Source organism: Epinephelus fuscoguttatus, linkage group LG5 (genome assembly GCF_011397635.1).
Source record: "Epinephelus fuscoguttatus linkage group LG5, E.fuscoguttatus.final_Chr_v1".
Lineage (NCBI taxonomy): Eukaryota > Metazoa > Chordata > Actinopteri > Perciformes > Serranidae > Epinephelus > Epinephelus fuscoguttatus.
This window is the reverse complement of record NC_064756.1, coordinates 336,502-350,320: the sequence shown is the minus strand read 5'-3', so window position 1 is coordinate 350,320 and position 13,819 is coordinate 336,502. Positions and strand designations below refer to the sequence as shown.

The following is a 13,819-nucleotide window of genomic DNA, read 5'->3' as shown; positions in this document are numbered from 1 at the left end:
AGAAGCTGGAGATATCTCCCTGCCTCCGTTTCATACTATAGTCTACATTGAAAAACGTGTCCACAAACAAAACGAAAAACAACATGTTATTTGTACCGTCACATCACAGTGGCAACATGATACTCTGTTGTTGACTATTAGCAAAACGCTCAACACACGAAGGATGCTAACGCTACTGAAACAGTGGAGAGATGTTTAGCCTACATTTATCCAGATGGAGAGCTAACTAAAGGAAAACACAGTGAACAATTTCCCATGCAAATTCAACCAAATTAGGCCCAAGTGGAACAGAAGTTGGCAAAACATTGTTTTTAAGAACCTGTAGTGTTCTGTTCTTACCTTAGCTCGGTGCACCTTTGAGCATCACGTTGAAAAAAAGTCCGTGACTGGTGAAGTTACACGAGTTCATGCGCGGAGCCGAGGAGCCACTTCCTTCTTTTTCCAAAATAAAAGCCTTCATGAGTTTTTAACATAGTCTAATCAAACAAGGTTTCGGCTTTGCTTCCGTCTTATCATGCAGCGTCGGTAACTTTACGCAATGCAATGATTGACATTATGATGAGTCAATGGCCGTTGGGGGGGGCACACGGGGTGGCCAATCAGACTGCAGGGGGGGCGGGTGCCCCCCCGTGCCACCATGGAAGCCCCGCCTCTGAACACCACACTCAATTTGCATAACTCCTAGATTGTTTGCAAAATGACACACTTCAGTCAAAACATATACACTTCAGTCAAAACATATACACATATTTATAAAAATGCTGTTTTGTTTTCATCTCACCAACACAGTCTTCAAATGATCAGACACTATTGCAGTCAGTTACACACTACAGTGATCAATACAAAATACATTTGTAAAAACCCCTATTTTAGGAAATAGCTGGTCTAGTGCTAGACTTTTTTTGCCAGACGTTTTTATGCAAGGGATAATTTAGATGACAAAAAGATATTGTCAAACCCACAACATTCTTCATGATTACTTTGAGGTATCCAGAGAAAGTACACAAATACAACACACAAACACAACACTGATTGCAGACTGCTGCAGACTGAAAATATTTTTTTCTTACCATACTCAGTTACAGTAACAGATCAACAATGAAAATCAGAACAAAATAGTAGTTTTTCTTACTACTGTAAAGTGTAGACAAATAAAAATTCCTCTATTGGGTTTAGGAATGGGGAGTATGGTGGAAGGTATAAGACTGCAAATTCAGTGTGCTCATGGAACCAGTTGTGGACCAGAGTAGATCGATGGAAAGATACATTGTCCCAAACGACAATGTACTGCATGTGGTCTACTTGGTTTACAGTAAGCACCTGTGTGCTTCCACACCAGGTGGATGTGATTATCCAATTTGTTCATTGGTGTGGTCGTTGGCAAGCAGGGGCTTTGTAATGAGAAGGAAGTAACCTCACAATCCTTATCTGTGTCTAAGGTGTGATAATGCGTGTAGAGTTTTGCAAATCACTGTGTGTAATGTTTTGCAAAAAGTGTGAAGCTGAGTCTGTGCTTATTGTTGTGCAACTATGGACAGGTGTTTTGCTTCTTGAGTGTAAAGAGCTGTTAATTGTGTGAAAATTTTCATTTTAGTGCATAAACAACTGTAAAAAACTGTAAAGCTCCACCAGGGGAGGATCTAGAAAAATACTTATGGGGTGGCAAGAGGGGGGCAGGAATTTTTGAGGGGTGGCAACATATGGCAGACATATATATACTGAATTTAATCACAGTTATTACAGTTTGATGAGAAATAGTATGTTCACACCGTTACGCCCCGGTCTAGGGGTGTGGGTGCGTAACGTAAGGACACACAGGAACACGAGTATAAATGTACAGGTGAGCAATTTATTGCTACACACTTCAAAAAAACATACGGTACAATATGGCACACAAATGGAGCAAGTACGTCAGGGAGAACCCAGGCCAAAACAACAAACCAAAAGCAACCTGTCTACCAACCGGAGAAATAACTGATTCCTAACAAAAACAAAAGTCAGAAAAAAATACAATACTAGGCCTAACTCCCTAGGCTAAAGAAAAACAGGAGAAAACAGATCCAACAGAAATAGCAGCTCACCCCTACGCTCCGTGCAAACAATAACATGTGATAGTGACTATTTACAATATATACACAAACGACTCAGTTGGCCCTAAGGCGCTGGTCTGAACAAAAAGATAGAATATTTAGCAAGGCAAGCTAAATACGAACATACACACTATGGTCACACACAAGAAATCCCTTATCACACAAGATCAGAGAAACGACGCGCTGCTGCCATGTCAGAGAGTGGTCTCGCGGCTTCCGTGTGGCCGGCATTATGATGGCCGAGCCCCTTGTTCAACCAATCCGACAGCGGTGACATCACGCTCGTAATCCGGTAACGGTTGACACTAAAGGCCGAGCCCCTTGCTCAGCCAATCCAGCTGTAGCGACGTCACGATCGTTCAGCAAATCACCCACACACCTGTTCACAAAGCATACGATCTCCGGACAGAAAGAGAGGTCTAACTTAAACATACTGATCAAATGCATATACACAGACATATACACATACACATAATAAATACACAGATCATAATGCACATATACATATAATGAATACACAGGCAGCCGGGGGATGTAACACACACTACATAAGGGCACGGGCTGCCATTTACAAACTCATACAGACAAACTTAATCTCATGCAATCAATGTCTTGCATTGCATTAGTGCTGAAGGAGGTTCAACAAACTCTGAGTCTAACCCTGAACTCTGAGTTGATTTACTCTGAGATGGGAAACTCTGAGTATCCAGTTGCAGAACAGCTGATCTGAGTTAGTTCAGTCAACTCTGAGTATGTTCACTCTGAGTTAAGCCGACAATAAAAAGCCATCATCAATGGAGCTCCGACTCCACGATTCACCATGGCAACAGGTCAATAAAAGACAGCGCCTCCATTTTAATCCAGTGGATGTAGAGATATTAATGCATGTGTAGCAGACGGTGCACGTTTATCTTTAAAAAAAGAGCCAGAGCGAGGAAAGTGTAAATAAGTTAACCATAAAGTTAATAAAAATGTTTTATTCAGTGTTGTTATTCATCATTTATTAGACTTACATTTCCTTAAAGTAGCTATATGTAAGAAATATAAAGCAAAAGTCATAAAATCCTCCTAATATGTCACAGAGACTAAGGAATAATGTTCATATAACATACTGATCTCACCGACAACAATAGTGAGGCCGGAATATTCGCATTTAAAAGGAATTTTTGCAGTCTGCAAATCATGTTTATGTTTTGAATTTGTGTTTTGGCCTGCTGCGCCACCCACTGCCGTATACCAGTCACGCAGTCATTGGACCCGGATGGATCAGAGCCATCCAAACATGTGTCAGGTTAAGGGAAGGGTTACCACAGTCATTGGACCAGGACGGATCTGAGCCATCCATACATGTGTCAGGATAAGGGAAGGGTTACTGCAGTCATTGGACCAGGATGGATCTGAGCCATCCAAACATGTGTCAGGGTAAGAAAAGGGTTACTGCAGTCATTGGAGCTGGATGGATCAGAACCATGCATACATGTGTCAAGGTAAGTAAAGCTTTATTGCAGTCATTGGACCAGGATGGATCTGAGCCAACCAAACATGTCTTAGGGTACGGGAAGGGTTACTGCAGTCATTGGAGCTGGATGGATCAGAACATGCATGCATGTGTCAAGGTAAGTAAAGCGTTATTGCAGTCATTGGACCAGGATGGATCTGAGCCAACCAAACATGTTTCAGCGTAAGGGAAGGGTTTCACTGCAGTCATTGGAGCTGGACTATCTGAGCCAACCATACATGTGTCAAGGTAAGTTAAGCGTTATTGCAGTCATTGGACCAGGATGGATCAGAGCCATCCAAACATGTGTCAGGGTAAGGGAAGGGTTTTACTGCAGTCATTGGAGCTGGACGGATTAGTGCCATCTAAACATGTGTCAGGGTAGGGGAAGGGTTTTACTGCAGTCATTGGACCAAGACTGGTCAGAGCCATCCAAACATGTGTCAGGGTAAGGGAAGGGTTACTGCAGTCATCGGACGAGGACGGATCTGAGCCATCCATACATGTGTCAGGGTAAGGGAAGGGTTACTGCAATCATTGGAACAGGATGGATCTGAGCCATCCAAACATGTGTCAGGGTAAGGGAAGCGTTATTGCAGTCATTGGAACTGGATGGATCTGAGCCAACCATACATGTGTCAGGGTAAGGGAAGGGTTACTGCAGTCATTGGACCAGGATGGATCTGAGCCAACCAAACATGTGTCAGGGTAAGGGAAGGGTTGCTGCAGTCATTGGAGCTGGACGGATTAGCGCCATCCATACATGTGTCAAGGTAAGTAAAGCGTTATTGCAGTCATCAGACCAGGACGGATCTGAGCCAACCAACCGTGTCAGAGTAAGGAAAGAGTTTCACTGCAGTCATTGGACCAGGACGGATCTGAGCCAACCATATGTGTGTCAAGGTAAGTGAAGCGTTATTGCAGTCATCAGACCAGGACGGATCTGAGCCAACCAACCGTGTCAGAGTAAGGAAAGAGTTTCACTGCAGTCATTGGACCAGGACAGATCTGAGCCAACCATATGTGTGTCAAGGTAAGTGAAGCGTTATTGCAGTCATTGGACCTGGACGGATCTCAGCCAACCAAACATGTTACAGGGTAAGGGAAGGGTTACTGCAGTCATTGGACCAGGACGGATCTCAGCCAACCAAACATGTATCAGGGTAAGGGAAGGGTTTCGCTGCTGAATGTGGACTGCAAATTGTTAGCTAAGATCTTAGCTCACCGCTTAGAAGCTACCCTACCTTTGATTATCTCTCCAGATCAAACTGGTTTTATAAAAAACCATCTCTCTTTTTTTAATATTCATCGGCTTTTAAATATTATGCAGAACGCGGATCCCAATCAGCCATTACCCGAGGTAATTATCTCTTTGGTGGCTGAAAAAGCGTTTGATAGGGTCGAGTGAGGCTACCTTTTTCAGTGTCTAGAAAGATTTCGATTCGGTCCAAAATTCATATCATGGTTAAAATTATTATATAAATCCCCAATGTCGTCAGTACGCATTAATAATATGGACTCCCAATATTTCCTGTTGCAACGTGGCACGAGGCAAGGGTGCCCAATCTCACCCCTTTTATTCACGATAGCTATCAAACCTCTCGCAGCATCACTACGCTCATCGCCGGAGATTCGCGGCTTATTAAGGAGTGGAAGGGAACATAAGTTATCGTTATATGCTGACGATTTATTGTTATATATTACTGACCCCCTGAATACTTTATCGCATGTTATGACTACACTAGAATGTTTCACCAAGCTTTATGGGTATAAGATTAATGTCTCGAAAAGTGAGCTTTTTCCTGTCAATTCTGCTGCACAATCACTCTCTTTTAACTCCTATCCTTTTAAGGTGACTACTGATAAATTCACGTGCCTGGGTATAGTTGTAACTCGGAAAATTTCAAAACTTTTTAAACTTAATTTTGCTCCTCTTTTAGAGCACACCAAGATGGCCTTCGACAAATGGTCTACACTTCTTCTCTCATTAGCTGGCAGAATTAATTTAATAAAAATGAACATATTGCCAGGCGGCACAGTGGTGTGGTGGTTAGCACTGTCGCCTCACAGCAAGAGGGTTGCCGGTTCAATCCCGGGCATGGGAGCCCTTCTGTGCGGAGTTTGCATGTTCTCCCCGTGTCAGCGTGGGTTCTCTCCAGGCACTCCAGCTTCCTCCCACAGTCCAAAGACATGCAGATTGGGGACTAGGTTAATTGGTAACTCTAAATTGTCCGTAGGTGTGAATATGAGCGTGAATGGTTGTCTGTCTCTATGTGTCAGCCCTGTGATAGTCTGGCGACCTGTCCAGGGTGTACCCTGCCTCTCGCCCGATGTCAGCTGGGATAGGCTCCAGCCCCCCCCCCCCCCCGCGACCCTCAAGAGGATGAAGCGGTTAGATGAAGATGAACATATTGCCCAAATTCTTATACCTGTTCCAAACTATGCCAATCTTTATCAACAAATCTGTTTTTTCACATCTCAATAAGATTATCTCTGACTTCATTTGGAATAAGAAACCACCTCGAATCCGTAAGGAATTTTTACAAAGACCCAAATCAATAGGTGGGATGGCTTTACCTCATTTCCAATTATACTATTGGGCATGTAACCTGAGAGCCATGGCTTATTGGCTTCAAACTTACACTAACGAGCCCCCTGCGTGGGTCCAAATGGAGGCTGATGCAATCCTCCCATTATCCCTGCCAGCCTTGGTATACTCGGCAATGCCTATCACACCACGCTGTGCATCTTCTGCCCCCCTAGTCTATCAATCTTTGCGTATATGGGCTCAGGTGCGAAAACACTTCGGCTGGCAGGCTGGCTCGCTTTGTGCCCCAGTTGTGGCTAATCATCAGTTTGCCCCCTCACTTGAGCATGACTCTTTCTTAGCCTGGCGTGAGAAAGGTATTGTCTCATTTAAAGATCTGTACATTGGAGATATCTTTGCCTCATTCGACCAGCTCAGAGCTAAATTTGATTTACCAAAATCACATTTTTAAAGATTTCTACAGGTCCGGGATTGGATTCGTAACCAAACAAGATCATATCCTGCAATCCCTGAACAACTGCCCATGGATACTCTATTCCCAACAGCTCCATCTAACAAAGGCATAATATCTGTTATGTATATGAAACTCTCATCTTTACAGAGGGCATCTGTTGATGTTTTGAGAGAAGCATGGCAGGCTGATCTAAACTTACAAATAGCAGATACTGAATGGTCAGATATATTTTCAAGGATCTTCATCAGTTTGTGCCAGACATGGCCTACTTCAATTCAAAGTAGCACATAGACTACACTTTTCTAAAGCCAGAATTGCAAAGATGTATCCAGCAATTGATGTTTCGTGTAATAGATGCAATTTTTCACCTGCAACGTTAGCTCATACATTCTGGTTTTGCCCGGCACTATCAGGGTACTGGTCCTCTATATTTGATGCCCTATCCAAGATACTAAAAAGACCAATAAATCCGAACCCTCTCACGGCCATATTTGGTATTCAGTGTGAAGATGATCATCTTCCTACAGCACAATCTGATTGCATTGCGTTTGTCACCCTCTTAGCTAGGAGGATAATTTTACTTAGTTGGAAACTGGCTGTCCCGCCCTCCTATAAACATTGGGTTAGAGATAGACTACATCTTTTAAAATTAGAAAAGATAAGACTTGCTCTACGACCTAAGGATAATTTCAGTAGGACATGGCAACCTTTTATTACATATTTGCTTGAACAGGTATGAGGTTTTGTCCTATTAGTCACTTATATATTGTCATTTATTGTTACCGTAACCATGTGATCGTTCTCTCACATACACATCTTGTGTTTTGTCTTTGTATGTTTTTTGTTTTGTTTTTGTTTTTATTTTTGTTTTGTTTTGTTTTGGGTTTTTTTCTGATTGTCCCCTGGGGTGGGGGTGGGGGGGGTGGAGTGGGAGAAAAGTTTGTTATTATATCTCTGTATATATAATGTTTCATTTTCAACTGTGAAAACTGATAAATAAAGTGGGAAAAAAATGAAAAAGAAAAAGACATTTGAGATTTAATTTTCAAAATATGCCCCTGCAAATAGATACCAAAATTCAATTTGAAATGTAAAATTTGAAAACTGAAATGCATTTGCAGAAATGCTTTTTCATTTTAAGAATGTGGCTGCATTATTTGACTCATGAATAAAATTAGTAATCAATCAACCTATTTGCGTTTTCATTTTCTTCTTCAAGACTGCTCATTTTATGCCATAATCAAAAAGAAAACAATGAGGACATTGCTATATCGTTTTCGTGGTCTGCCCTGCAAAAGAGTGCCCATAATTCGAAAATGATTTGGCAATCTCCCAGCCGCCGGAGATGCGTCCTGAAGCTCCGCGTGCTCAGAGCTGCGCCGGGCCGAGCCGGACTTCCCGATCAGAGACAGACAGACAGACAGACGGACGGACGAATAGACAGTTTGTGTCTCACCCCAGCTGCTGGCGGTCCGGCCCATGAACTCTCCGGTCCTTCGGTTGTAGATAAAATCCTTCCAGGAGTCCTTCTTCTCTTCCTTCTTCTCTTCCTTCTTCTCTTCCTTCTTTTCCTCCCTTTTCTCCTCGTTCATCTCCTCATTTTTATTCTCTTTCTCCTCTGCTTTCTCCTCCTTCACCTCCTCCTTCAACTCCTGGTTCTGCTCCTGCGGGCTGGACGACATGCTGGCGCACTGGGTCGGGTACCTGAACACAGCCGGGCCAATTAACGGCTGGGTTAAAGCGATCCGCAGACCTCGCGCTGTGGCTGCACAAACACACGCACGCGCGCACACACACACATACCGACACACACGGACTGCTGCAGAACAAGACACATGCGCAGTACAGAGCCCCGGGGGTGAGGGGTTGGGGGTCTGCCGTGATGATGGTGAGCTACACTGTGCTGTAAAAAACAAACAAACAAAAAAAAAACATCCAGCTTTAATTATCAGGGGATAATCGATATCTGATAATCTGATCATGTTTAAATGATCCTGTAAATATGCACCAAGTCATCTGCACAGAGAGGAGACAGATCATACATGTATCATATGTCACACACATGTATCAGACATGTATGTATCCCATCAGGTTTATTACAGACACACAGTTATTACACCTCATCACACACAGGCTCAAAACATCATATATAATATAATGTAATATGATGATAAGACAATGTAATATAATTTAATGTAATGTAATATGATGATAAGACAATGTAATATAATGTAATGTAATGTAATGTAATATGATGATAAGATGAGATACACCTTTATCGATCCCACAGTTAAGAAATTCCAGTGTTATAGCAGTCAAGGGGACAGAGTCAGATTAAAGATTTCAGTATTTAAAAACTTAAAAAACTAGGCATGAAAAAAAGTACAAACAATACAAAAAACAGCAATAAATAATAATTGGCTAATAATAATAATTATAATAAAAATAAGAATGAGCAATTGATTAAAGTGAGCATATTTAGTGCAAAGTGAATATTGTATGTGCAAATAAACAACAACAAGGGGGACAGCAATACATATGGTGGTGTTTATAAAGTGATATAATATAATACAATACAATATAACATAATATAGTACTATATAATAGGCTATAATATAACATGATATGATGATACAATATAATAATAAAATATAATTTCTCCATATAGAAACACATAAACTCTTATTTTAATGTTTCTGAAGGGGGAAAAAAAGACATTTGTATTTTTTTTATTTTTAATGAAAATTTGAAGATTAAAAGTACAGATATATTTTTCAGTTTGACTTCAGGACACAAACACTGAGAATAAAAAGCTGCTCTGAAATGATGTGAATTTATGTAATCACACCAGTGCTGACAGCATGTCACATGACCTCAGCGATGACACGTCATTGGATAAAAGCAGGTCGATGTTGTGCTGATGCCACACACACAAGAAGAGAGGAAGGCACGTGAGGAGGAGAAGGGAAAGCAAGAAGAGGAAACAGAGAGAGGAAAGAAGGGAAGGAAACAAGAGGAGGAAACAAGGAGAAGAAACGGGGAGGAAACAGAGGGAGGAAAGAAGCAAATGAAACAAGGAAAGGAAACAAGGAGAGGACACAAGGATAGAAAACAAGGAGTAGAAGCAGGGAGAGGAAAGAAGGACAGTACACAAGGACTTGTTCTGTTGTACATGGACACATGGACACAGACATATGGACACATGGACACACAGATACATGGACACAAGGACACAGACACACAAACATATAGACATAGACACATGGATACATTGACACATGGACACATTGACACATGGACACACACAGACACATTGACACATGGACACACACAGACATGGACACATGGACACATAGACACATGGACACACACAGACATGGACACATAGACACATAGACACATGGACACACACAGACATGGACACATAGACACATAGACACATGGATACATTGACACATGGACACATTGACACATGGACACACACAGACACATGGACACATGGACACATTGACACATGGACACACACAGACATGGACACATGGACACATAGACACATGGACACACACAGACATGGACACATGGACACATTGACACATGGACACATAGACACATGGACACACACAGACATGGACACATGGACACATGGATACATAGACACATGGATACATTGACACATGGATACATTGACACATGGACACACACAGACACATGGACACATGGACACATAGACACATGGACACATGGACACATAGACACATGGACACACACAGACATGGACACATGGACACATAGACACATGGATACATTGACACATGGATACATTGACACATGGACACATAGACACATGGACACATGGACACATAGACACATGGACACACACAGACATGGACACATGGACACATAGACACATGGATACATTGACACATGGATACATTGACACATGGACACACACAGACATGGACACATAGACACATGGACACATGGATACATTGACACATGGACACACACAGACACATGGACACACTGACACATGGACACACAAACACATGGACACAAGGACACAGACACATAGACACATGGACACACAAACACATGGACACATGGACACAAGGACACAGAGACACATGGACACACAAACACATGGACACACAGACACATGGACACACAAACACATGGACACACAGACACATGGACACATGGACACAAGGACACAGAGACACATGGACACACAAACACATGGACACACAGACACATGGACACACAAACACATGGACACACAGACACATGGACACGAGGACACACAGACACATGGACACAAGGAGACAGACACACAGACACATGGACACACACAACCATGGACACATGGACACACAAACACACAGACACATGGACACACAAACACATGGACACACACAGACATGGACACACAGACACATGGACACAAACACACATGGACACACATGGACACATGGGCACACAAATACACAGACACATGGACACATAAATACACAGACACATGGACACATGGACACACAGACACATGGACACAAACACACATGGACACATGGGCACACAAATACACAGACACATGGACACAAAGACACATGGACACACAGACACATGGACACAAACACACATGGACACATGGGCACACAAATACACAGACACATGGACACATAAATACACAGACACATGGACACATGGACACACAGACACATGGACACAAACACACATGGACACATGGGCACACAAATACACAGACACATGGACACAAAGACACATGGACACATAAATACACAGACACATGGACAAACTGACACATGGACACACAGACACATGGACACAAACACACATGGACACACTGAACACATGGACACACAAACACACAGACACATGGACACAAAGACACATGGACACAAAGACACATGGACACACTGAACACATGGACACAAACACACATGGACACACTGACACATGGACACAAACACACATGGACACACTGAACACATGGACACACTGAACACATGGACACAAACACACATGGACACACTGACACATGGACACAAACACACATGGACACACTGAACACATGGACACAAACACACATGGACACACTGAACACATGGACACACTGAACACATGGACACACAAACACACTGACACATGGACACAAAGACACATGGACACAAAGACACATGGACACATAGACACATGGACACAAAGACACATGGACACATAGACACATGGACACAAAGACAGATGGACACATGGACACACAAACACACAGACACATGGACACAAAGACAGATGGACACACAAACACACAGACACATGGACACATGGACACACAGACACATGGACACACAGAGACACAGAGAGGAGGAGGTTTAGACTGATGGTGGTTCAGGTGATGGAGGAGACTGACGGTGGTTCAGGTGATGGAGGAGACTGACGGTTCTGTTGATGGAGGAGACTGATGGTGGTTCTGGTGATGGAGGAGACTGACGGTGGTTCAGGTGATGGAGGAGACTGACGGTGGTTCAGGTGATGGAGGAGACTGATGGTGGTTCAGGTGATGGAGGAGGCGAATGGTGGTTCAGGTGATTGAGAAGGCTGATGGTGGTTCAGGTGATGGAGGAGTCTGACGGTAGTTCAGGTGATGAAGGAGACTGATGATAGGTCAGGTGATTGAGGATGGTGGTTCTGGTGATGGAGGAGACTGGTGGTGGTTAAGGTGATGGGGGAGACTGATGGTGGTTAAGGTGATGGAGGAGGCTGATGGTGGTTCAAGTGATGGAGGAGACTGATGGTGGTTCAGGTGATGGAGGAGACTGACGGTAGATCTGGTGATGAAGGAGACTGATGGTGGTTCAGGTGATGAAGGAGACTGATGGTGGTTCTGGTGATGGAGGAGACTGATGGTGGTTCAGGTGATGAAGGAGACTGATGGTGGTTCAGGTGATGGAGGAGACTGATGGTGGTTCTGGTGATGAAGTAGACTGACAGTGGTTCTGGTGATGGAGGAGACTGATGGTGGTTCTGGTGATGAAGGAGACTGACAGTGGTTCTGGTGATGGAGGAGACTGATGGTGGTTCAGGTGATGAAGGAGACTGATGGTGGTTCTGGTCATGGAGGAGACTGATGGTGGTTCAGGTGATGAAGGAGACTGATGGTGGTTCTGGTGATGAAGTAGACTGACAGTGGTTCTGGTGATGGAGGAGACTGATGGTGGTTCTGGTGATGAAGGAGACTGATGGTGGTTCTGGTGATGGAGGAGACTGATGGTGGTTCTGGTGATGGAGGAGACTGATGGTGGTTCAGGTGATGGGGGAGACTGATGGTGGTTCAGGTGATGAAGTAGACTGACAGTGGTTCTGGTGATGGGGGAGACTGATGGTGGTTCAGGTGATGGAGGAGACTGATGGTGGTTCTGGTGATGAAGTAGACTGACAGTGGTTCTGGTGATGAAGGAGACTGATGGTGGTTCTGGTGATGAAGTAGACTGACAGTGGTTCTGGTGATGGAGGAGACTGATGGTGGTTCTGGTGATGAAGTAGACTGACAGTGGTTCAGGTGATGGAGGAGACTGATGGTGGTTCTGGTGATGGAGGAGACTGATGGTGGTTCAGGTGATGGGGGAGACTGATGGTGGTTCAGGTGATGGGGGAGACTGATGGTGGTTCTGGTGATGGAGGAGACTGACAGTGGTTCTGGTGATGGGGGAGACTGATGGTGGTTCAGGTGATGGAGGAGACTGATGGTGGTTCAGGTGATGGAGGAGGCTGAAAAGTTTTAATTTGATGAGACATCTCAGTCACACATCGGTCTGATGTTTGAACACAAAGTTTAAGAGACACTTTCCTTGTCTCTCTCGGTGTTCCTCCTCTTTGCCTTCCTCCTCTTCCTCTTTACCCTCTTCCTCTTCCTCCTCCTCCTCCTCCTTCTCCTCTTCCTCCTCTTCCTCTTTATCCTCCTCCTCTTCCTCCTCGTCCTCCTCCTTCTCCTCCTCCTCTTCCTTCTCTTCCTCCTTCTCGCCCTCCTCTCCCTTCTCCTCCTCCACCTCTTCCTCCTTCTCCTCCTCCTACTTCTCTTTCTCCTCTTCCTTCTCCTCCTCCTCCTCCTCCTCTTCTTTCTCTTCCTTCTCCTTCTCTCTCTCTCTCATCTCCCTCCTCCTCCTCCTCCTCCTCTTCCTCTCTGTCTCTCAGCAGCAGCAGCAGCAGCAGGGGGA

General features: G+C 43.8%; 1 protein-coding gene across 2 annotated transcripts in view; it reads right to left on the bottom strand.

The window, feature by feature from the left end:
- Nucleotides 1-8,438, bottom strand: part of atp1b3b (ATPase Na+/K+ transporting subunit beta 3b) — a 48,110-nt gene extending 39,672 nt beyond the window's left edge. For both annotated transcript variants that reach the window (XM_049576030.1, XM_049576031.1), the window contains exon 1: nt 8,047-8,438. In XM_049576030.1, the coding sequence (XP_049431987.1) occupies nt 8,047-8,272 (226 nt within the window). In that variant the 5' untranslated portion in view covers nt 8,273-8,438. The remainder of the gene's footprint in view (nt 1-8,046) is intronic.
- Nucleotides 8,439-13,819: the final 5,381 nt, after the last annotated feature.